Source organism: Ursus arctos, unplaced genomic scaffold (assembly GCF_023065955.2).
Source record: "Ursus arctos isolate Adak ecotype North America unplaced genomic scaffold, UrsArc2.0 scaffold_34, whole genome shotgun sequence".
Taxonomy (NCBI): Eukaryota; Metazoa; Chordata; class Mammalia; order Carnivora; family Ursidae; genus Ursus; species Ursus arctos.
Window position 1 is genome coordinate 16,024,882 of NW_026623030.1, and position 26,167 is coordinate 16,051,048.

The following is a 26,167-nucleotide window of genomic DNA, read 5'->3' on the forward strand; positions in this document are numbered from 1 at the left end:
GTGGCTTCTCTTTTCATTCTCTTGAACTCTGTAGGGACTTGATGGCATTTTTTCCCCATAGTTGTTCTTAAGAAATAGTTGTAAATCAAGTGCCTGCATTTCGTGCATTAGATATGGACTGGAGATGGTAAGACCCTCCTGAAATCAGTGGGCTGAGGGATTACAGGTATGTTTAACAGTTTATCACATTGTTGAAGAAACACAATTAACTGACATGCTCAAGCATCATAGAAAAATTGTCTAGAATCAAATGGCAGGAAGTCTAATTGCCATTTAATGGAACTTTGATCTTTCCTTGTTAGAAGTTTTGTCTAAGGCCAAAGAAGGAAAACATAGAAAATCACTCATTCAAAAAAAAAAAACCAAAAAACAAAACTCATTCATTCAAACTCAGAGAAAACATTTTGAAAGCAATGGTGTCAGAATGATATTTCTAACAGTTAACATTTTTATATTTAAAATCTGGAAAACATATTTTGATATGTTTGTGAGTTCTGTTGGTGTAAATAAAGTATATTTAACGTATTCATTGGATAACTTCACATCATCCAGTTATAACAGGTGGATCTCTATCCAGGGCGGTCCCTCCCCTTATCAGGGGACATTTGGCAATGTCTGGAGACATTTTTGGTTGTCACCACTGGGAGTGTATGCTCGTGAGTGGGGCATCTAGTGTGTGGAGGCCAAGATACGCTAAACATCCTACAATACCTGGTTTGATGAACTAGTTACAATTGTTCCTAACACAGTAAAATGTATAATTTAAAAAATAAGTGACATTTGTATGTGACTTGAAAGTTGTCCCTCATACCAGTGGTGGGGACACATCTCTGGGAAACAGGTAATATCTTGGCAATGGCTTCTTAGAAAGCACTCAGTTAATGGTAGTTGTCATGATTTAGAAGTTACCTACAGCTAAAATAGCTTGAGGAACTCTTGCTTGCCAAAGGGACCAGAATAGATTTATCTCTTTATATCTAGAATGGGGTTAGCTCCTCAGATCCTTTTTCTGTCTGTTGGGGGATGGTTATGTATCATTCTTAAGGTTCCACTAAGGCTGGTTTGAGTTTTGCAGTCTTTCCTTCCAGGTGCTTTGGAGTAACTCCGCTTGTGTTATTTCCCAGTGGACCACTCTGAGGGCCATCACATTCCTTCCATTTTCAGGTTTTGGCTATTTGCTGCCACATACCACCTGCCCTCCCCCATCTGGGTTGCTCCAGCGCTCTGTACTTCCCACTGCTACAGGAACTTCTCACAGTATTTCACGATTGTTTGCTCACAGCCCCATTTCCCCACCATACTCAGCCTTTGAAAATCGGACAAGAAGGGTGTCTTTTTCATTTCGGTACCCCCAGTGCTTGGAACCATAAATGTTTTTTGTATAAATGAATGGTTGAATGCAGGAATGTCATAAGGTCCTTCATTATGGCTCAGTTATGAGGGTGTTCTTCCGGAATCCTTACTATGATAATGGTCATGGATTCATGTTCAGCATAGGACTGGTCATGGTTTCATTTTGTGCAAGAATAAACATACGGTCTTAGGTTTCCTGTCTAGTTTTTTTTTTTTTTTAACATTTATTTATTTGAGAGAGAGAGAGGGAGAGAGAGAGGAGGGGCAGAGGGAGAGGGAGAGAAAGAATCCTCAAGCAGACTTCCCGCTGAGCATGGAGTCTGATGTGAGGCTCGATCCCAGGACCTGAGATCATGACCTGAGTCAAAACCAGGTCTGCTGCTTAATGGAATGAGCCACCCAGGCGCCCCTGTCAGTCTAGTTTCAATGACAGGTCTATTTGGCAGTGTCTTATCCTTTTAGTACCTGCATATCCACTCTTGGTCCCTTATTTGCTCTCCCCATACACTTTCTGTGCAGCTACTACTCCTGAAAGAAAATTGGTGGAGTTAATGTGTTTTGTCGCTGTATGTTTCTGTATTCATTTTATTTGTTCTTTAGTTCCTGTCTTGTTTCACAAGGGGTTTGCAGAGGCCAATAATTGTTCTAACGGGAAATTAGGATATCTAGGCAGGATTCAGGGCAGTGCAAAACAGTGCTAACACTGCATTCTAATTTAGGATGAACGAGTCCCACGATTCTGGTAAAGCCTTCTATTTCTGATGCTAGGAAACTAACAGGTTTGGCTGGACTAGAAAAATCGGAAGCGTTGACTAGATCCACCTTCAGACCTTACTGAGATTCTTTATATCAAGTCAACAGCTGGCTACAACCCACTTTGCATCTCCCCTCACCTTGCCATCCCCAACATGTCATTTAAAAGCATTTCTTAGTTTTGCTTGACATCTTTCTATACTGGGTCAGCCTTTGCAACATGACAAACGCAGAGGCTGGAAGAATTTCTAACCTCTTCTGAAAAGCAGGTTTTGTGTAAGACGAAAGGAGTCAGATAGTCCCGGAGTTCCAAACCCCACTCCACCACCTAAAGCTGAATGCCCCCAAGTTAGCCACTCCACTTCTCTCGGTTTCAGTTTTTCCAGCCGTAAAATGTGGAGTATAGTTCCTCTTTCTTAGGATTGTGGTAAGGATTAAATGAGATAAAGTGCTTGGTAGGGAAGGGGCTTGATAAATAGTTGCTATCATTATGGTCCCCGGGAGGAAGAACAAATTACATTTGGGGAAAAAAGTGTATGCAGCAAGTCTGTTGCTTTGGTTTTGTACTGATGCACACACACTTGTGTGTGTGTGTGGGTGCAAGTGATAACACATCTCCAGTTCCATCTAGTGTAGGAATTAGACAAGAACAGGAAAGACTGTCTCCTCCTTTAAATTTTTTTTTTAAACATTTTATTTGACAGAGAGAGACAGCCAGCGAGAGAGGGAACACAGGCAGGGGGAGTGGGAGAGGAAGAAGCAGGCTCATAGCGGAGGAGCCTGACGTGGGACTCGATCCCAGAACGCCGGGATCACGCCCTGAGCCGAAGGCAGACGCTTAACGGCTGCGCCGCCCAGGTGCCCCCCTTTAAATTTTTTATATACATAAATAGAACATGTATATACATACATGCACACCCAACTTAATAATTCTAAAATGAACATCCATATTATTACCATCCAGGTTAAGAAACAGATCATAGCAGCACCCTGACAGATTGAATGACCTCCATTTTAACCCTAGGGAACCACTCTCCTGACTTTTGCTTTACTCATGGTTTTACCACCTGTACATACATCCCTCCCTTTACATGTTTTTGGTCTGCTTTAGAAATTTATATTAATGAAATCATACTTTATTCTATTGTCATTTCCTTCATTCAGCGTTGTTTCAAAACTGATTGTCATTATGTTTAGCTGTATTTTTTTCTTTTCGTTACTGTACGAAAACACCACAGTATAAAAAATTATACTTTGTACTGCTGATAGACATTGCCGTTGCTTCCAGGTTTTTTTTTTTTTTTTTTTTTTTGCCATTATGTCATACAATACTCTTTGTACATTCTTCTACATGTGAGCCATACAATGTGTTTATCTTCAATTTTACCAAATAGAGCCAAACTTTTTGAGACTGTACTGATTTATAGTCCCATCCGCTATGTATAAATAACTGCGCCTCCACATCTTTGAAAAACAGATCTCCCTCCCTTTTTTGGGGGGAGGGAGCGGTGAGTGTTATATCTCATTGTGGTTTTATTTTTCTTATTTCGTGATCATGTACGAGATTGAGCACCTTTTTATACGTTTGTTGGCCATTTGGATTTCCTCTTTACTGAAGTGCCTATTTAAATCTCCTGCGTTTAATCGATTTTAAAACGTCCTTTCAGATAATCTCAATACGTTCACCTATTGGTCGCTGGGTAATCAGCCCAAAGTTGCAGTAACCGAGGCAGGATGGCAGTTCAAAACATTTCCTGACCCAGCTGTAGCACAGAACAACCTGATTTCCCCAAATAACAAGTATTTCGCCTTTAGTCCGGTTTAAGGAACAAGACCAGGGTGGCCTGGTTGCCTTCCTCCTCGCAAGTGGCCATGATAGCAGAGGACAGCGCCCTGGCGACCTCCCCAGGGATCCTAGACACTAACAGACGCGTCCTTAAAAGTAGCATCCTGCTTAACCGCCAATTTCAAACTTTCAGGAGCTGCCCTGCCGGGTTCATTCTTCCCCGTTTTCCATTGGTTAGAGTCAGAGGAAGAAACAATCGGATTGGTTCTCCCTTTCACTTCTTCTATCCCTTTAAGGACTTGGGTGGGGCTTGGTTGGGACGCTGTGGGTCGTCCTAGGAGCGGGCACTCTGATTGGTCCGGACAGGCCTGAGACCCGCCCACGCCGTCCGCCAGGTTCAAACGCGGCGGCGGGAGGCGCGGGGCGGAGCGGAACGCAGACTGGCTGGGTCCACGGAGCGTGAGTCTGAACCCCCCACGCCCACTTCTCCCCCACCCCACTCTGCAAGGCTAGGGGCAGGGCAGCCTCCACCCACACCAGTCCCGTCTTTCCCTTCCGTTGTCGGGAGGGTGGTGCTGCCGCCCCCAAGGCTGCCGGGGGCCCAAGGGTCTTCCCAGGCTGGCGGTGCGCGCGCCCTCCTCCGAGAGGGCCTAAAGGTATGTAGGTGGTGTCCAGGGCAGGAGGAATTGTTCCGTTCTTAAACCTGGAGGGGGTCTCCTGTGTGTTCCGCCCTGCCTCGTTCCCTGTCAGCATTACCTGCATTATTCCGTCTAGTGGAGTGCGGCAGCTCCCTGTTATCTGTGTAGTGACTTCACACTCTCGGTACCGTCAGTCACCTCCTACTTCCCGCCTCTTTCCCTCTGCTCCAGCCCCTCTCGTCTCCCTGCTATTGTCAGACAAGGTCAGGTCCTGCCTCAGAGCTTTAGCCTTGGCTGTTTCCTCTGCGCGGCACAGTTTTCCTGCCTCCCCCGCCCATCAGCAAGGTTTACTGCTTACCCCCTTCAGATCTTGCTTCAAATGTTACCTTCGCAGTGAAGTCTACTCTGACTACACTGTTAAAAATTGCCCCCACACACCAGTTGCCCCTACCTCTCTCTTTTTTAATCCTGTAGCACATATTACTTTCCAACATACTATGTAATTCGCTTATTTCAATCATTCAATAAGTATTAGCACCTGCTATGTACTGGGCTCTGTGTCTCCGCCCTTGTGGAACTTACATTATCAGTGGAGCAGATAATAAATTTATTTGTAAGAGAATATGTCAGATAAGTGTATTATCTCTTGTTACAGTGAGTAAAAATCTATTTTTTAGTGTCCACGGCCAGACTGAACTTCTCAAGATCTGTTTTGTGGTGGCTGGTTTTCACCTTCCTGTCCCTGACATCTTGAGGAAGGTCAGGATCTTTCAAGCCCTTCCTCCTCAAATTGGCAGTACACACCTGACCTTCTCCTATATCTCCTCACCATTGGAGAGATGTTGAAGTTCAAATATGGAGCACGGAATCTGCTGGACACTGGTGCTGCTGAACCCATTGCCAGCCGAGCCTCCAGGCTGAATCATTTCTTCCAGGTAACAGGCTGCCAACTCTGTTCACCTGTGTTTGTTTCCTTGGAACCTCCTTGTCACTTTTATTCTTACAGGACTGAGGCTAATCTTCTAGGAGAAATCCCATTTGGTATTTTATACTTGCTGATAGTATTGGAAAAAGGAGCCACTGTACAGACGGAGGAGTAGAACTTGTCCTTGAAGGGAGATCTTTTTTTTTTTTTTTTTTTTATCGTTTCTCACACTTCACTCATCTGTACTGAGGTTTGTCCTTTTGTTAAAGAAAGAAAAACAAACAAAGGCATTCTTTTGGCCAAAACTGCTATAGGTGTAATCCTATTTTTCATTCAAGAGATCTTTTTTTTTTTTTTAAAGATTTTATTTATTCATTTGACAGAGAGAGAGATTGGCAGGCAGAGGAAGAGGGAGAGGCAGACTCCCAGCTGTCCAGGGAGCCTGATGCGGGGCTCAATCCCAGGACCCTGGGATCATGACCTGAGCTGAAGGCAGACGCTTAACCCATTGAACCACTCAAGCAATTCAAGAGATCTTTATTAAAAAAAAAAAGAAAAGAAAAAAGAAAGAAGCTTGATAAATACCCACACCTGTGAAACCCATGTTCTGCTCAAGCTAAAGAACCTTTCTGTCACCCCAGAAATGTTAAAGCTCAGGAAATAATTTCCAAGTAGATTTCTAATTCTTTTGTTTTTGATGTAGATGAAACATTGTTGATGTAGAAATCCTTGTTTGACTTATGTATTCACAAGTCAGGGGGACAATATAGGTAGTGGTGAAGATCTGGGTTTGAATCCTGGCCTCAGCACTTGTTAGCTGTGTTACCTTGGGTGACTCCGTTGCCTTCTCTGCATCTGTTTGCCACTCTTTCAAATAGAGGTCATAGCACCAAATTCACAGGGTTATCATGAGGATGAAATGAGATATAATTTATGTAAAGTACTTAGCTTCTTGCTTAGTTCTTGGTAAGCCAGTGGTTATAAATGGTAACTATTACTGATGCTAAGTGTCGAAATAATATTAGTTATAATAATGATAAGTTTATGTTTACTTAGTAATTATATTTAGGAAGTTTTGCAAGGATACCTCTATGATGATAAATACTGATACTTTCTTGATGACATTCTTTCTCTAAAATGTTGGTATTGAGGAGTGTTCAAACAGATCAGAATGGAGACAGATTGAAAGCTCAGGTTGTTCTGTGGGACCATTCCTGTTGTCATTTTAAGTCATGAGATATTTTTCACAAATGAATAGTCTGTCCCTAACACTAGCTGACTGGAGTGCTGCCGTGTTTTAGCCCCTTTATGTTTTACTCCAAAAGCTTTTTGGCTTATTACAAAATTGATGGAAGGCATATAATGTGCTCCTTATGTAATAATTGTGGTTTCCAAAGTGCTGGGTACAGAGCCAGCATGCTCCTGATTATCTTCAGCTTCATAACAGACATAGGACTATTCTTATTTACATTTTAAATAGGAAGAGACAGATATTGAGGGAGGCAAGGACTTGCCCAGGATCATGCTGCGTGTAAATGACAGAGCCAGGCTCCATTTTTCTTCTAACAACAGAGGCTGGGTGTGTAACCATTGGCAACACTGCCAATGTATGTCAGAATTTATTAAGTGTGTATTATATTTAAATGTCATTATAATAGCAAGGGTTGTGGGTAAATCTCCAGTTCATCTTTTTTTCATGATGAGTTCTTCCCTGTCCCCAGGAAAGCTATTATTTGTAAGTGTAGCATACACCTAACATTTGCCTAACCAGGTATACGGATACTGTTCTTTCCCCGTATAATATTATTTTAATGAGGTTTAGATAGAGTAGTGATTTTGTTTTCCATACAGGTAAATACTTTGGACTGGGTCTTTAGTTTCTTTTTTCTTTTCTTTTCTTTTCTTTTCTTTCTTTCTTTCTTTCTTTTTTTTTTTTTTTTAAGATTTTATTTATTAGTCCGAGAGAGAAAGAACACAAGCAGGGGGAGTGGCAGGTAGAGGGAGAAGCAGGCTCCCTGTGGAGTAAGGAGCCTGATGCGGTGCTTGATCTCAGGACCCTGGGATCGTGACCTGAGCCAAAGGCAGACACTTAACCCACTGAGCCACCCAGACGTCCCTGGGTCTTAGTTTCTTTTTTCTTTCTTTTTTTTTTTGAAGATTTTATTTATTTATTTGACAGAGAGAGACAGCGAGAGAGGGAACACAAGCAAGGGGAGTATGAGAGGGAGAAGCAGGCTTCCCGCCGAGCAGGGAGCCTGATGCGGGACTCGATTTCAGGACTCTGGGATCATTACCTGAGCCGAAGGCAGACGCTTAACGGCTGAGCCACCCAGGCGCCCCAGGTCTTAGTTTCTACTTAACATTGAACTTAACTTCCCAATGAGTTTTATGTCAGGTGGTCAGCAGACATTAAGATTTCTGAGCCAAAAAATTTCACAAATTTGCTAGGCCAACATAGGTTTGCCAGCTTTTTATTTTGCCAAGTAAGGGATGTAAGAAGGATGTAAAAAGACAGATAAAGAGAAAAGCCATTATCTTCTGGTCCTTTCGCTTCATAAAGAAGGGACATTTTAAGAAACACCAACATCGGGTGTCTGGGTGGCTCAGTCGTTAAGCGTCTGCCTTCGGCTCAGGGCCCGATCCCAGGGTCCTGGGATCGAGCCCCGCATGGGGCTCCCTGCTCTGCTGGAAGCCTGCTTCTTCCTGCTTCTTCCTCTCCCACTCCCCCTGCTTGTGTTCCCTCTCTCACTGGCTGTCTCTGTCAAATAAATAAATAAAATCTTTAAAAAAAATAAGAAACACCAACAGAGGAAAGACATGATTTCAGAATAAAAGATCATTTTAAAATTTGAATGTATTTAGCTTTACAGACCAGTCATCATGTGGTCATTTTTTCTCATTTTGTGGCAGACTTGAACACTTGGTCAAGCGTCAGTACCGTATTTGGGAACTGTTGCTCCAATTAGTCTAAACTCAGTAAAGAACAAAGGAACAAAGACTTACTATTTTTTGGAGTTTGTGGCAGAACTATAAAGTGACAGGTATGGCGGCTTGTGACCCAGTGCTTCACATCCCTGTCTGAGGTTTGAATCTCTTGGTGAGCTTATTAATAAAACAGATTGTAAGCTACAAACTGTAAAGTTCTAGTTCAGTAGGGATAGCACCAGATAATTTTTTTTTTTTTTAAGATTTTATTTATTCATTTGAGAGAGAGCATGAGCGGGAAGGACAACGGGAAGCAGGCTCTCTGCTGAGCAGGGAGCCAGACACGGCGCTCGATCCCATCCTGGGATCATGACCTGAGCTGAAGGCAGACGCTCAACCGACAGCCATCCAGGCTCCCCAGCACCAGATAATTTTGTTGTTGTTTTTTATCTAAGTTCTTCAGGTGGTTCAAATGTAGCCAGTCTGTTTCTAGTATCCAGTTCTGTATAAGAAACCACTCACAAAGTTTAAGGCAGCAGTGATTTATTTTTTCTTATGATTCTGTGGATTGTTTGGATTCAGCTAGGCAGTTCTTCTGTTCCGCCCTGTGATATCAGCTGGGGTCACCTAAGGGGCCATATTGTATTGGGAGCCTGGCTGGTGGTGGAACATCTCGGTGTGCCTCCAGCTGACTTCTCTATGAGGTCTTTCATTATCCAGTAGTCTAATCCAGGCCTTGTAACTTTCATCTCTAAATAATAAATATTTTAGGCTTTTGGGGTAGCTGTAGCTATTCAACTCCGCCGTTGTAGCACAAAAACAGTTGCCAAAAACAGTTGCAGACAATATGTAAATAAACGGGTGTGGCTGCATTCCAATAAAACTTTATTTATAAAAACAGACAGTGGGGCACATTGGCCTATGGGCTATAGTTTGCTGACCCCTGGTCTAGCCTAAGCTTTTTTACATGTCAACTGGCTTCCCAAAAGAGCAAAAGCAGAAGTTGCTAGGCATATTTAGAGCTCTGCCCTGAACTGGCACAGTGTCGCTTTTGTTACCTGTTGCTTAAAGCAAGGCACAGAGACAGCACAGATTCAAGGGGAGGGGAAATAGATTCCAGCTGTTGACGGGAGTGGTGGCAAGCACCTACAGAGTTAGAGGGCCTGTAGGTGGCCATCTTTGCAGAAATACCTCCACACACCCATAGCCTGGCACATGGAAATCATTGCTCTAGACCAGAGGTTACAAACTCCTGTCTTTGGGGGCCAGGCGGTGACTATGAGTGAGTCAGGAAGACTAGGAGTCTTCCATCTGCAGAACACATTCACTACCCAGAGGGGCAACATCACTCAGCCACAGCTCAGCATCACCAGACAGGAATGTGGGGCAATATGGCTCGGTCCTCCAGTGTTTCAGGAGAACCCCCAAATCCCACCCCCTCTTTTGGGTGAAATTTCCTGATTTTTCAATATTGGCAGATAATTCAAATTATTTTAAATGCTGCAGGCCCAACAAAACTTGTCTGTGGGTTAGATATAGTCTGCCAGTTTGCAACTGTTGGTCTAGATCATGAACAAATTCAGCTTTAGTATGGTCACTCTGTCCATACTACTCCAGATTGTTCGAGTGAATTAAAGAAACTGCAGTTATATTAACAAACCTCTGGGCACACTCGAAAGAAGTAGCTATCATTGTGTCCTGTTGTAGAGAGGTGGAAACATTTCAGAACAAGCAGGGTCCAGAGTAAATGTTTCCATGAGCCTCAGACTGTTAAGAAAGACGGTCCTTGGTTGCCTGGGAGGCTCAGTCGGTAAATTGTCTGCCTTTGACTCAGATCATGATCCCAGGGTCCTGGGATCCAGTCCCTCATTGGGCTCCTTGCTCAGTGGGGAGTGCTTCTCCCTCTGACCCCCCCCACCCCCGCTCATGCTCATTCTCTCTCTCTCTCTCAAAAATAAAAAAAAATAAAAAAAAGAAAGGAGAGCCTTTTCTTATTAATGGCATGCTTGTGAAGTTTTTCTTCCCGGGTGCTGGTAGAAGAAACCCACAGTAATGGAATCTTACAAGTGATAACGTAATGACTCTCAATTGATGTCGCTTTAGAGAATGAAGCCTCAGAATTGTGCTGTTAGCGTGTGTCGTGAGCAGTTAGAGTTGGTGGCTTGTAATTTACTCTGTGTGGATGTTATTGATCAAAGCTTTTCATTATTGACAGTGTCTCCATCTGCTGTTTGCTGTTTTTAGGGGAAACCACCCTTTCTGACTCAACAGCAGATGTCTCCTCTTTCCCGAGAAGGGATATTAGATGCCCTCTTCGTTCTCTTCGGAGAATGCAGTCAGCCTGCTCTGATGAAGATCAAGCACGTGAGCAACTTTGTCCGGAAGTGTAAGTTTGGAGAACTTTTTCTTGAAAACTTTTCTACTAGATAAAACTGCAAAGATGCTGGAGGCCAAATGAGCTAGTGGTTGGTAGTTGTGGGTAAGAACTCTGCCCGGAGGAAGACAGACCCAGTTTCAAGGTCAGTTTCCACCTGCTGCAGTTGGGAGACCAGGTAAGTCAGGTCTTCTGGTTGCAGGTGACAGAAACTCAACTCAAACTAGCTTAGGCCAAAATTTATGGCTCATGAAACTGAGAAATCCAGGGTTGGGTCAAACTTTCGGCATCGCTGGTCCCAGGGTCTTAAACGATGTCCTCTGGTTCCATCCTTATACCCACTCAGGGCTGATAATCTAGCAGGCATAGCAGACACAGTGCTTAGGGCCCACAGTATTTCATTTTAGTAAACTGAACTTCTTTTCATTAGTTTAATTTAATTTTGAAATAATAGGAAAAAAATGATTATAATAATGTATAATGATTTGGGGTTATATTCATCTTTATGTTAATGTCACAGTAAAATATAATTTTTGACTTTTTTTAATAGTTTCTTTTCTTTTCTTTTTTTTTTTTTAAGTAGGCTCCACACCTAGAATGGAGCCTGACATGGGGCTTGAACTCATGGCCTTGAGAAGACCTGAGCTGAGATCAAGAGTTAGATGCTTACCCAACTGAGCCACACTGGCACCCCTCGATTTTTTTTTTTTTTTTTTTTAATGGAGGAAGGGGCTGATGAAGGCAGACATGCCTAGGGCCTATGAAAGGCATAAATCGGCTCTGCCCACACCCTGTTCTTTTTTTTTTTAATGATTTTTTATTATATTATGTTAGTCACCATACAGTACATCCCCGGTTTTCGATGTAAGGCTCGATGACTCATTAGTTGCGTATAACACCCAGTGCACCATGTAATACGTGCCCTCCTTACTACCCATCACCGGTCTATCCCATTCCCCCACCCCCCTCCCCTCTGAGGCCCTCAGTTTGTTTCTCATAGTCCATAGTCTCTCATGCTTCATTCCCCCCTCTGATTACCCCCCTCCTTTATCCCTTTCTTCCCCTACCGATCATCCTAGTTCTTATATTCCATAGATGAGAGAAATCATATGATAGTTGTCTTTCTCTGCTTGACTTATTTCACTTAGCATTATCTCCTCCAGTGCCGTCCATGTTGCAGCAAATGTTGAGAATTCGTTTTTTCTGATAGCTGAGTAATATTCCATTGTATATATGGACCACAACTTCTTAATCCAGTCATCTGTTGAAGGGCGTCTCGGCTCCTTCCACGAGTTAGCTATTATGCCCACACCCTGTTCTTATCTTCCTTGAAGTGGGGTAATTGGCTGCTGGTGTCCGTGTCCCACTTTTGTATTTGATTACCTTACATCAGTGTTTTTCAACGAGTGGTAATTTTGCCCCCCTCTGGGCTCTCGGCAATGTCTGGAGATATTTTTGGTTGTCACAACCTGGGGGAGAAGGGTGCTGCTGGCATCTGATCGGTGAAGCCAGAGACAATGTTAATCTTCCTGCAGTGACGGGCCACCACATCACAGAATTATCTGGCCCAAAATTTCAGCAGTGCCAAGTGTGAGAAACCGTCCCTTATATGACCTTGCTGTGTAGCTAAGCACCCTGAACTATAGTGGCCTAAACAGTAATCCCTATATTACCTCTCATGATTCTGTGGGTTGACTGGGCTCAGCTGGGGATTTTTCCTCTCCGTGTGACTTTGGCTGAGATTGCAGGCACCCGGGACTCTCCTGGTCTAGAATGTCCAAGATGGCCTGCTCGATGTCTGGCAAGTTGCCTGGAAGGTTGGACTTAGCTGGGACTCTGGGATGACTGGGTCTTTCCCTGTCTCTGTGCTCTCCACCTGGCTTCTCCGTGTGGTCTCTCCATCAAGGGTTAGCCAACGACAGCCTGGGATACCTGTGTTGTAAACAAAGTTTTACTGGAACGTGTTAGCCATGCCCATTTGTTTATGTAAATAGGTTGCTGCTTTCTTACGAGACGAGGCATTTGAGTCATGGTGATGGAGACCGAATGGCCTATGAAGCCTAAAATATTTACTCTCTGGCCCTTTAAGCAAAACTTGCTGACCTCTGATCTACATGGTCCATTTATCAGAGACGTCGATTTCTTACTTAGCAGCTCAGGGTTTCTGAAAACACCAAACTGCCAGGACTTCTTAGGGCTTAGGTGTGGAAGGGACAGAGGATCTCTTTGGCTGCATTCTGTTGTTTGAAGTGAGTCATAGGGCCACCCAGATTCCATGTGGCAGGGAACTACACAAGGGCATGAATTCTAGGAGGCGTGTGATTCATTGGGCACCATCTTTGGAGACTGGCTGCCATACCCTGTGCAACGTTTATCTTCCACTGTCTATATTAGTACAGTCCTCAGGAAAGATTCTATTTAGCTCTGCTCTGGGTCATCTGCTTACCCCTTGAGCAGGCACTGGGCCACGATGTGCAATGTGATGGGCTAAATAGCTAAATTCAGCGTATGGCCACCACAGTGACCTTTGGAATTCACCTGTACCTTGTCTCTTCTGTTTCCTTATCTGCAAAATGGGGAAAGTGCATATCTAATAAGGTTGTGCGAGGATTGAATCAATTAGTGCACAGACCACAGACTCTTATGTTGCCAGACACGTAAGAGGTAATAAATGTTAACCCCATCAATAATGGTAGCCGTCGATCTCAACATATATTTAATATGTTGTGTGTCTTTACTTTTAAAATGTACTTGGGTGCTTTTCTTTATTCCATATTTGTTTGAATAAACTCCCACCGTATTTTCTTAAATATTTAAATTTCCAAGCGGGGAGTGGGGGGGGGGGAATTACGAGACAATTTATCAAGCCATCTACAGGTACCTTCATCAGTCTGGAGTCTGCCCTCTGGTTATTTTATTTTTTTATTTTTAATTTTTATTCTTTAAAAAGATTTATTTATTTAGAGAGTGCGTGAGCAGGGGGAGGTGCAGAGAGAATCTCAAGGAAACTCCCTGCTGAGCATGGAGCCCGACTTGGTGCTCGATGCCATGACCCCGAGATTATGACCTAAGCTAAAATCCAGAGTCCAGACGCTTAATCAACTGAGTCACCCAGGCACCCCTGCCCTCTGGTTACTTTAAAGTAGTGGATCTTCTAAATTTCTTCAGTAATCAGAGGGGTTAGGCTTAGCGAAATGTAGCTTTTTCTAATGAATTCTCTTGCAAGGAATTGTTTTGTATTTTTGAAGAGGCTTCCTGGCGAGTAAGGCCAAGGGGCTGTGATTGAAAAAGGGTGATTACATTAGTATGGCTGGTTTTTTGTTGTTGGTTTTTTTTTTTTTTTTTTCCTTCTTGAGTTTCTGTTTTGGAATGTAAACTTCATTTTCACATGGGAAAGAGAGCCCAACAGCTGCTACTGCATAAGTTTCTTGAATCTTGTTATAGAGATGGAGATTTTCTTTGGGGACTGTTGGAGGAAATGAGAAGGAAGGTAGAGTCCTGAAGAGGTGCCCCAGCCTTGAGCCAAAGGAGGGGAGGGAGCAGGGAACCTGCGTCTGGGAACCAGGGAAGAGATTTTTGTTTCTTAATTACTGTTCTATTCCCAGTGCTTAAAACAGTGTCTGGCACATGGTAGATGTTCAGTAAGTATCGGTTGAATGACTATATTGCTAAGTGAACAAAGTGGTAAATCCTTAAGCGTTGTATTATAGAATTTGTGTAAAAAGTAAACTGATATTAAAACATGCGAAGTGTTGATAATTGTTGAAATTGGACTGTTCTTGGTGATTTGACAGTAGCTGCAATCCTGTGCTCTTTCAGCTACGTTTACTGTGGGCAGAAGCTTCTGTATGTTCACAGCTGTAGTACTTATGGGTGAATTATAACTTTAAGAATTTTTTCTTACTAATTGTAAACATTATACAAAGTTAAGTATAAAAGGTCAAAATGAGGGAATATCCCTCAAAATCTCCTCTGTCGGAGATAACCACTGTTACCAGTTTGGTGCATAATACTGCAATTTTTTTTTTGTTTGTTTGGTTCTTCTAAAATATTATGGATTTTTTTTTTTTTTTAAGATTTTATTTATTTATTTGACAGAGAGAGAGACAGCCCGAGAGAGAGGGAACACAAGCAGGGGGAGTGGGAGAGAAAGAAGCAGGCTCCCAGTGGAGGAGCCTGATGCGGGGCTCGATCCCATAACGCCGGGATCACACCCTGAGCTGAAGGCAGACGCTTAATGACTGAGCCACCCAGGCGCCCCTGTTATGGAAATTTTCAAGCACGTCCAAGAGAATAGTGTAATGAACTCCTGTGTACCAGTCAACCTGCTCTAGCAATCAACCAACCCTTTCCATGTTTGTTCTAACATCACTCGTTCATTTCACACAAAATGGATCATATGTCTGTAATATTTTGCTACTAGCTGTGCTCACTTAGCAATATATTTACTCAACAAATATTTATGGAGCACTTGCCATGTGCCAGGTTCTGTGTTGGGTACTGGGTTTACAGTAGTGATCAACATGGAAAAAAATCCCTGCCTTTAAAAAGTGTATGTTCTAGTGGAGATTGAGCTACTTCATGTGCCTGATATTCTTTTATGTGGGTGGACTTTAGGTTGATTCTACTTTCCATTTCCTTTAGTCACTTCTTTCTTTCTTTCTTTCTTTCTTTCTTTCTTTCTTTCTTCTTTTAAAGATTTTAATTATTTGAGAGAGAGCATGAGTGTGGGGCGGGGGGAAAGGGGAGGAGGGAGAGGGACAGGGAGACTCCACGTTGAGCCTGATGTGGGGCTCGATCCCAGGACCCTGGGATCATGACCCAAGCTGAAGGCAGACGCTTAACCTACTGAGCCACCCAGGCGCCTCTGGACCTTTAGGTCATTTCTGGTTATTTTTCTATTACGAGCAGTGCTCATGATGAGCATCCTGCTGTGTGTCTTTTTCCAGAACATTTGCTAACATTTCTATGAAGGACAAATTCCTAGAAATCGAGATGTTGAATTGACTGAGTTTCAGAAGAGGAAGGGATACACTCAGCTGTGTTGGCTTTTGCCCCTTGGTCCAGATGTTTATCTGACAAGGCCGTGCTTTGACTGCATTTCATTACAGTGCTTTGGGTCTTTGTTTCCACCTCAATATTCAGTTCTTAAATGCTGTAACTAACTGTGTGCAGGGCTGAAGTGGAATGTGGTTTTGGAGTCACAGAAGCTGCTGGTAGGAAGAGAAATTGTGAGGGTCTTTTTTTTTTTTAATCGTCATAGACTTGAGTTTAGTATCTCACCTGTGCACCTTAATAATCCAAAGCCTTTGGGAAAAGACATAGACATTTGGAATGGTTTCTCAGAATTCTGAGTATCCTTGTGGTTTTGCCTGTAGCAGTTTTTCTACTCACGTGATTGAAATGCCTGGTGGTTACCAGCCACGGATCCAGAGTTAAGTTGGACAAATGCTATAAGCAACCTGGGGAGCCAAGGCCCAGCAGAGAATCGAGAGAGGTTGGTTTTGTGTGCAAGCAATAATAAAATCAGGTTCAATCCAGAAAGTTGCAAGCCGGCGTATTTGGGGAATTATAATTCATAACTCAAATACCTGATCTGAAAGAAACTTGGAAAAAGGGCAGGGAAGGACAGGCCTTGGCACAGGGATGTCAGGGCAAAAGGTAAATATTGTGCAGTTTTCAACCTTGCCTGGAATTCTCCATGAAGGTGCCTTAGATTTATTTTTTACAGTGGTCATGGTGAATTTATTCCAACCTACCCAGCACTCTTGCCTGATTCCCCAGGGACAGAAAGGAGGTGTTTTCAGGGTGACTGACTGAAGAGAGAGGTGTGGTCTGCGGGTGGGAAGGTACCCAGTGCAGTGGAGTTCATCATGTGTGCCTTTGATCCAAGTGAATTCAACACCACCCATGCCACAAAGAAAGGGGGTGGGTAACAATTAAAACTGCATTGGCTAATTTATCAATATGCTACTCAACAACTATAGGTATGAAATGGCTTTCCGCCTCATTGGACTCATTTCCTCTCATTGTGTGAATAACTTGCCAAGCCAAGCGTAACTCTAGAATGTAGCTCCTGGCTTTATCTCGTGCCCAACCATGGACATGGCACATGGGCATGGCAACCTGCTCTAGTGCCCGGAGGACTTTAATGTCCATGTGGGAATTCAAGAGTCTCTTAGTCTTCATCATGGCACCTTTCTGAGGGATTCTCCAGGATAATTTTGATTTTGTGTTCCTCTTGTCTTCCTTTGGAGTGTAACCCCTGTTTATATGGAGTTTCTCTGTCATGTGAAGGATTGAATTTTTCAGTCAGATATAGCTGTTCTACTCCATTCTTTCAGATCCTTAGAGTCATTGCATATCCAGTGATGTCCCAGCTTAGTGTTCTTAGAGTGTCAATAAATATATGGTAGATTCCAAATCTACCATCCATTTAATCCATACTTCATATATGGAGGATCTCTACCTGTTATGGACTGAATATCCGTGTTGCCCTGCAGAGTCAAATGTTGAGGCTCTAATTTCCAATATGGTGGTATTTGAAGGTGGAGCCTTTGGGAAGTAATTAGATTTAGATGAAGTCATGAAGGTGGGGCCTCCATGATGGAACTGTTGTCCTTAGATGAAGAAGGGAGACCAGGGTTCCCTCTCTCTCCATCTTATGAAGATAGAGTGAGAAGGCGGCTCTCTGTAAGCCGGGAAGTGGGTTCCCACCGGGAACTCAGTCTGCCAGCACCTTGACCTTGGACTTCCCAGCCTCCAGAACTAAGAAACAAATGCCTGTTGTTTAAGCCACGTCATCTATGGTATTTTGTTGTAGCAGCCTGAGCGGACTAAGATACTGAGAGACTTCACTTGAAAAAGGAACAAGACTGTATGCTAAGAAGAAGATAGTTGTAAACCCTTCCAGGTGTGTGACCTGCCAACTCTGCAGAACAAATGTCAGGGCTTCATTCTTTTGTTTGTTCGTTGGTTTTACTTTCTGTTTTTTGATAGCACTGCTATATATTAAGGGAAGAGAGGTAGCTCTGACACCATCCATCCAAGGGAGATGGGATAGTGGGATAAAACCTGGGTTACTGGGATAAAACTGCAGAACGCGGTTAGAATGGAATGATTTGGAAGTCAGCTCCAAAGTGGGTTGAGATGGGAATCGTGTTGCTTCCATCACATTGTAAGCCAGTCTATAGTGCTGATAAACATGTTTGACCGAACACTGCCCTGCAGCCTTCAGAGAGGAGGAAGAAAAGCATGATTTGTATTCTCCTATTTTCTGAGTCTACAGGATTCAAATTATAGCTACCATGGAAACTGCTTTGGAATTTCTGGAGCCCTTAATTTTAACTTAACATATAAAAACACTTTTGTGCTGATTTTATAATTATTCATGACGGATGAGAAAGTGACTAAATGTCTTTTGACAGTGAGGGAACACATAGGAACACTTTTTCCTTTCTTCTTTCTTCTTTTTTTTTTTTGCTTTCATAAAGATGCATGTATTTGAAATGCTTTCCTTACCTGGGAACAACTCTTCCATCTCTTGCAGATTCCGACACCATAGCTGAGTTACAGGAGCTCCAGCCTTCAGCCAAAGACTTTGAAGTCCGAAGTCTTGTGGGTTGTGGTCACTTTGCCGAAGTGCAGGTGGTAAGGGAGCGAGCGACTGGGGACATCTATGCCATGAAAGTCATGAAGAAGAAGACCTTGTTGGCCCAAGAGCAGGTAGGAGCATTTTAACACCACGCCCTTTCCCTTTCTGTGCCAGAATGTTCACTGCAGAGGCGATGATCTGCAGAATCGACATCTGGGATCACACAAGTTTTCCACGGTGACTCTCTGGTTCATGATGGTTGCAGAAATCTCTCTCACGTTCTCAGCTTTTCTTCTTGTACTGTTATTGACTCATTTTGAAGGCTCACAAGCTCCCTTTGATTTCTTTATAACGTTTCTCTCTTTCAGAATCAACATGGCCTTTTAACTAATAAATTTAAGATGACCTTTCATGACCGTCAGCTGGGGGTTTCGAGATATGCATATTGTGGGGTTAGGCAGCATTCGCTTTGGGGCGCATTTTCTTTATTTGTGCTGTGGGCATATGTATTTGATTTTTAAACAGGCCTTTGAAGAAATGAAATAAAATTGCTTAGTGGCTAGGGTGTTGCTTTTTTAAGAGCAGGTAAGAACTTCTCTTTTTGGTCGTGGTATTTTTCTTTCTTTAAACAAGGCTGCTGCTCCAGACATATTGATTCATTTGCCGAGTTTCTAGAGAGACAGTCATCAGCCTTGGTGTTCAGAGCAATTTATTAGTTACAGACGTCCGAGCGCACATCATGTGTCCGATAATGTACCCAACTCCGTGGGAAGCCTGCAGAAGGAATTGAAGCTCCATGGCTGTTAGTTACAGGCTTTAAAAACAACTTTGGAAAGTGGAGGAAAAATGCAAATGTATAAAGCAGGCGCTTAGCAGCTAAAGCATCGCAGAAGGGAGAGCAGTGAGCAAATTTACCAACTATGGAGTAAGGAGAGATGTGGGTGAGCCAGGGACGGTCAGGGGAGGTTCACACCGCTGAGAGGGAATGTAGATTCTGGGAAGAGAGGCGTGACGGGAGTGTGGCAGGTGGAAGTGTGTGTGTGTGATGTTCCGGAGGATTGAATACTAGAACGTTATACAGATGTGTGTGCGTGTGTGTGCATGTGGGTTTTTTTTTTCTTTTTCTTTCTTACAGGTTTAGAACAGATGGACTAGGAAATGGGGAGAAACAAGACATTTGGTTGGGGGGGGTCACTGGTGGGAAACCTGAAGAACCTTTTTTTATTGTGGCAAAATATACATAGCATAACATTTACCGTTTTAATCCTTTTTAGGGTACCATTCCCTAGTCATAAATGCATTTACAGTGTTGTGTGCAACCATAACCGCTCTCTATTTCTAGAACTTTCTCATCACCCCACATAGAAACTCTGTACCTGTTACATGGTAACTCCCCATTCCCCCAAGAACTGTTTTTCAGAATGGCAGTTTACTTTGTGAGGCAGTTGGGGATCGTTTACACTTTTTGGAAGGAGGAAGTTGGGATCGGAGTCCGAGGACTCAGTGACTGCGGCCTCCAGTCAAAGGAGCAGGGGAGGGCAGGAGGCTGCTTGTCAGGGTCCAAGAATGATGTAGCCTGGGGCGCCTGGGTGGCACAGCGGTTAAGCGTCTGCCTTCGGCTCAGGGCGTGATCCCGGCGTTATGGGATCGAGCCCCACATCAGGCTCCTCTGCTATGAGCCTGCTTCTTCCTCTCCCACTCCCCCTGCTTGTGTTCCCTCTCTCTCTGGCTGTCTCTATCTCTGTCAAATAAATAAAATCTTTAAAAAAAAAAAAAAGAATGATGTAGCCTGTGTTTAGCAGTGAAATGTGAGCAACTTCACCGAAAGGAGAAATGACAGGACGTTGCAAATCATTTGGAAGGGAGGAATAGAAGATGCTTGCTCAGCCTCCCAATACCGAAGCCAGCGTGGATCATCAGGACGCACTTACCGAGCACCTGTTCTGCGTGGTATGCTTCTAGGTCCTTGAGAAGAGGCATTAAATGTAGTTCTGATCTTGCGGTGTTTGTTTTAGATGAGAAGTGGTGCATGTAAAAAGAAAACAGTCTAATATACTCTACTGCAGGCAAGCAATAGAGATGTTCGGATAGGTGTGCCTTTCCTCAGGTGAATGACTCGCAATGACCCTATGTGAGGTGTGGGCTGGGGTTTTTTATTTTTTCATTTTATTATTTTTTAATTTTAATTTATTTTTTATTTTATTTTATAAAGTAGGCTCCATGCTGGGCATGGAGCCCAGTGTGGGGCTTGAACTCACAACCCTGAGATCAAGACCTGAGCTGAGATCGAGAGGCAGAGGCTTAACCGACTGAGCCACCCAGGTGCCCTGTGTGGGCTGGGAGGGTTTTTAAAATCAGACACACACAGGAGCTAATGAAAGCTATCCAACTGTTCCTTAAGAGAGTGAATGTGAAGGAAAGTAGAGTCTTTAACTGAGCCATGGCAACCCTTCAGAATTTAAGGGCATGAGAAGAGAAAAGCCAGCACAGGGAGTGAGTGAAAGGAAATGCCAGAGAAGGAGATGGGAGAGACAACATCCTGTAAGCAAGACCTGGAGAGGCCAGCACAGCTGCCCCGGGCCCAGTGAGAACCAGAAGAGTCCTTAGAGACCGCTTATTTCAACGGAAGCTTCAGGGCTCAGACGAAGAGTCCATGGCAAGCAAGTAAAGATGTAAGCTTTTCAGTTTGGCCAACCCCTCACTGCACACCTTTTATGTGCTGGGAAAGGAGAAGGACCACAGATCGGGAGCAGGAGATTACGAGAGTGGGGTGTTTGTTGCCCAGCAACACCTAGATTCGTGTTTGATTGAATAGCTGGGTGCTATAGCCCAGGCAAGTTGACATGGAAAACGATCACAAAGTACAAACAACTTTTTTCTTCCTGAGCCATTTGAAAATCCGTTGGCAACCCGATGCCCTATTATCTCCGAAGACTTCCGTGTGCATTTCCTACAATAAGGATGCTCTCCCATTAACCACAATACAACCGTCAAAATCAGGAGAGAAACAATGCTACATTACCACTGTCTTCAGACCCCATTCATGCTCCGCTGGTTGTTTCAGATTCTTGTAGAACAAAAGGGTCCAGCTCAAGATCCCACGTATCATTTAGTTGTCCTGTCTTTTGAGTCTTTTTCAATCTGGACCAGCTTCTGAGTTTTCCCTGGACTCTCATGACCTTGGCGATTCTGAAGATGACAGACCACTTATTTTGTAAACTATAGCTATGTCTAATGTTGCTGAGGTTCAGATGCTAGATCTCTGGCAGGAATATCACAGACGAGATGCTCTGTTCTTCTCATTGCATCCCAACGAGTGACTTTGTTTCAGTTTGTCACGTTCTCGTCGACGTTCACTTAGGTGTCTGCCATGCGTCACTGTGGGGGCACCCCTTTCTGCTTTGTCATTACGTTAGTATTGCATAGGGAGGTGCTTTCAAACTGTGGAGGCACCCGTTCTTCATAAAACTTTCAATTTATTAATTTATAGTTGTGTGGATTTGCATTTTCCTGTTTAAGTCAATGAGTTCCAAGCCATTATTGTCATTATGTCTTTTTATACTCAAACTGTCCCCTAAGTTGGGCCATGAGAGTCTCTTCAGTTTGGTTTTTGTGTCTTTTGACACATCCCCGTTTTTGAGTTGTCTCTTGCTTTCTGGTACAGCAAGATGTTCCGGCTCTTGCCTGCCCCACCCTTGCGATCAGTTATTTCTCAAAGATGAGCAGTAACTTTCAGTGTAAGAGGGTATTTACAAGCCAAGATCTGGACACTAGGTGCCCTTATTGCTGTTGGGGTATCACTGCTTCCAGACGCCTTTCAGGGAACAGAGCCAGGGAATACACGTGCAGGTATTAAATACACCTACCTCTGCACACACTCACACATTTATATCTGTACTTATATCTCTGTACATTGAAAAACCATGTGTTCACACCAATACCTCCAAATCCCATCCAACTTCACTGTGTTTTTTCTAGTGTTCATCCTTTCTGTGTTTGTAGCTCTCCTCTCTTTCCTTAATATTTTAGCTCACTTTATGCATCTGTGTGCATCAGGACTCCTGTCTTTGCTGCCGCTCTTCCCATTGGTGGGCTCAGATGCCCTGATCCAGGCTATCCCTGCATGTGGGTGCCTTCCTCACCCTATGTGGGCCCTTGATAGCCGATATTAGACTGCCCCCACACATGGTCACTGCCCTCCTCATCCTGCTTGAGCCTGGCATCCTGTTCTGGGCCACTGTGGCCCTCTCTCCCTACCACCTGTCATGGATGCTTACCTTGTTCTGCTCCACCTAATGGCTTTAAAACTGAATTGTTGAGGGAGAGGAGGTGAAGAAGAAGAGAAAGAGAAAGATATTTAGATTGAAAAGAAGTGAGTTGACTTTAAGGAGAGGAGTTAAGTCAATAATTGGACAGATAATATACAAATCTGGCAGAAATGGTGAGCAAAGTAGGCAAATGAATGAAATTTGTGGAGTGCTGGGCTAAGGGATGGTTTTTCTTTTTGTGAATCAGAGACATAAATTTTGGCTTACAGAGGGAGGGTAGGGCATTCTCCCCACCCTACCCCAATACTATTATAATTGTCTAAAGAGTTTCTTTTTCCCCTAGGTTTCATTTTTTGAGGAAGAACGGAACATATTATCTCGGAGCACAAGCCCTTGGATCCCCCAGTTACAGTATGCCTTTCAGGACAAAAATAACCTTTATCTGGTGAGTCTTTCCATCCATCTCTCTAGAATTAGTCCAGTGCTGACACTCATATATCACAGATATAGAGCTGGATATGGTTCTTGCCCATTCGGTCTGTCGAGTTGCTTTCCTGGCTTTGAGGTATCTTCCTGTTCTCCTTGTCCTAAAGATTAAAGGCTGGTCCATTTAGAGACAGCCCTATCTATTGTTAGGTATTGTAGCCGTGGATTAAAGGGCAATAATGAGAAGTCATTTATTTGGGAATAGTCTGATATGACCTTTAATAGACTAGAATCTTGCTTTAATTTTTTTTTGAGTCATAATCGACATAGAACATTGTATTAGTTTTAGGTGTACAATATGATGATTCAGTATTTGTCTATGCTACGAAATGATCTCCACTAAATCTAAAAAGTCATTAAATTTTTTAATTTTTAAAAATGGAAGATAATGCATTGTGATTTTAAGAAAATGCAAACACTGCCGAACTGTATAAAATAGAAGGGAAGGTTCTCTACCTTTCGAATCCTTTTCCCTAGGGAAGCGTATTAATGGATATGTATGTTCTTCCTGGCCCTAATGGAAAAAATATTTCTATGTCTGTATTTATAACACATGTATATAGTTTGTTTTACAAAATTGGCATAATACTCTCCACTCTGCTCTTCACCTTGCTTTTTGCCTTTCAGCAATTTACCCCCAACATCTTTCCGTGTCAGCACATACACATACAGGTCTGCCTCATTCTTTTGTTTTTGTTTTTTTTGATTCTATTAAAATTAGTCAATATTTTACTATCTCCGACATTTATTTTTCCCTTTGCCTGTGGCAGTGTGGCACATGAGGGCACGTCACGCCTTGCTTAGTTTATTCCATGCTTTGGTATCATTAAACATTTGAGTGTTAGATGTGACTCAGATGATAGTTGTAGAATTTTGTAACTAATTGTAAATGAATTTGGAAAGGGGAAGTGCCTCCCTACCACAGCTTTCTTATTTTTTTAAAATTTTTATTTAATTGAATTAATTAACATATAATGTAGTATTAGTTTCAGAGGCAGAGGTCAGTGATTCATCAGTTGCTTATAACACCCAGTGCTCATTACATCACATGCCCTCCTTAATGTCCAGCGCCCTGTTCCCCGTCCCTCCACTCACCTCCCCCAGATCTTCCTCATTCTTTTGAACAATGCCATAGTATTTCTGATATACGTGTAGCATAATGTATACAAGGCTAGAATTCATTTTGGGGGCCTTGTTTAGGTTCTTGGGGGTATAGATTCCTACAAGAAAAAAATGTATCCCAGAAGCAATTTTTGATCCTGATTCAGCCCTTAAAACAAGACTATCCTATTACCTTAAATGGAGAGAAACTTTTATAGAGGCTCACATAAGAGAGAAGGGTAAGAGAGGGATGGACTCCTATTTATCTTGAACTTCCATGGGGTAGTTTTTGGGGACTTTATTGACTTTATTTCTGACCTGTAATAAACAGTTGATTAGCGTGGTTTCATATTAGTTGAGAACCCGGTGCTAGTAGAGAAGACCCCCCCCCCCCCCAACCCCGCCGCCAGCTCTACCTAGCCTTTTGAGCGAGGATGTTTTCATACAAATGTGTTGGGAGCCTGGCCTTGCACTAACCGCATGCTTCTTTTTTGTTTTTTAAAGATTTTATTTATCCATTTGACAGAGATAGAGACAGCCAGCGAGAGAGGGAACACAAGCAGGGAGAGTGGAAGAAGCAGGCTCTAGCAGAAGAGCCTGATGTGGGGCTAACACCAGGATCACGCCCTGAGCCAAAGGCAGATGCTCAACCGCTGTGCCACCCAGGCGCCCCTAACCGCATGCTTCTTGACCAACACTATGCCCATTGTTTAGGGCCTGAAACCTCCTTTCCTTGAATATTGCCTTTGGACCTTTCCTTCCTTGAGACATGGGGTATGGATCCCTGACCTTCCTAACTGACCTGGGTGTATTTTAGTCTCACCGACATTCTAGGGTATTTCTTGCATATACTACATTTGCCTTGTGTTCCCCTTTTTATCTTCTAGAGCCCCTCATGTTTGGGTGTATTAACAGACTTCTTCATTAGTTCTCAGAAAAGAAGATCCCTTGAAACAGCAGGGATATATTTGTTCTTATTGTTTTGGATGTTTTAACTTCAGCTCTGCAAACAGTCTTTTTTGTGTTCAAGGCAGCACAGAATACGGGCAGTCCTGGAAGTAGCAAAGGCCCCGATTTTTGGCAAAAGTTGAGGGTCCACAGTTTTCTCGTTTGCCTCCCATCACTCCCTTAGCTTGTATTTCTGTTCATCTGGGTTGAAGGCCTTGTCTTTGTGATGCCCAGTCTCATGCAGTTTCCTCAAAGTAAGCATTGTTGAGATGCTTTGGGACTCTCACCTTGATAAGGTTAGTTTTGGTAGAGGTGATGACAAATTCTGAGTGTTCTATGTAACTCTGATGACAATGGCTGGTCAAGCCACTGCTCAGTGGCTTAAGGAACTCACTGCTTGTCTCCGTGGTGGCCAATGAGGATGACCGGAGGGGCCCTGGCACTGATACTGACTCATAGTTTCCTTCGTGTTGACTAGCAGATTTTGCTTCTATTCTTGTTCTTCATGGCTCAACACTTTTCAAAGTGCATCTTCAAGACGGTAATACTTGGTCATTTAAAAAAGTTTAATCTCTTCGGGGCTACCATTTTTATCCCTGCCAATGGGCTTTGTCCCAGTGGTAGAACTTCCCTTTCTTTTTAATCGTGGAATTCAGTGTTGTGGACTTCCTCTTGGATACAGCCTTGCTGGAATACGTTAGAGACTGGGAATGTCAGCTCCTCCTCTGTTAAGACATCTCCTAGGGGCAGGGGGCTTCCTTTTTTGGGCCTTTTGGCTGTGGGGCTTCCATCTGGATTTCGCCACTGGCATCAGCCTCCTGAGCTTAATGACCATCTTTTCAGGTTTTCCAGCCGCCATCTTACAAGATGGGAATGATTTTAAAACAGCTGTTTTCTAGAGTTCTAGTTGCCTCAGCACATTGATACCTGGCTGCAACGACATTTTTACACCCTTCTTTAGTAGCTCAGTTGGGTATCGCTGGTGGAGTCTTGTAATTATTTCCTTGTCTGCATTC

The 26,167-nt window shown here is 43.2% G+C and overlaps 1 protein-coding gene across 1 annotated transcript in view; it reads left to right on the plus strand.

Moving 5' to 3' along the window:
* Positions 1-4,394: 4,394 nt before the first annotated feature.
* CIT (citron rho-interacting serine/threonine kinase) overlaps positions 4,395-26,167 on the plus strand; it is a 158,155-nt gene continuing 136,382 nt past the window's right edge. Inside the window, exons 1-5 of the mRNA XM_057305738.1 lie at positions 4,395-4,548; positions 5,208-5,465; positions 10,625-10,766; positions 18,304-18,479; positions 22,960-23,061. Of these exons, the coding sequence (XP_057161721.1) occupies positions 5,370-5,465; positions 10,625-10,766; positions 18,304-18,479; positions 22,960-23,061 (516 nt within the window). The 5' untranslated portion in view covers positions 4,395-4,548; positions 5,208-5,369. The remainder of the gene's footprint in view (positions 4,549-5,207; positions 5,466-10,624; positions 10,767-18,303; positions 18,480-22,959; positions 23,062-26,167) is intronic.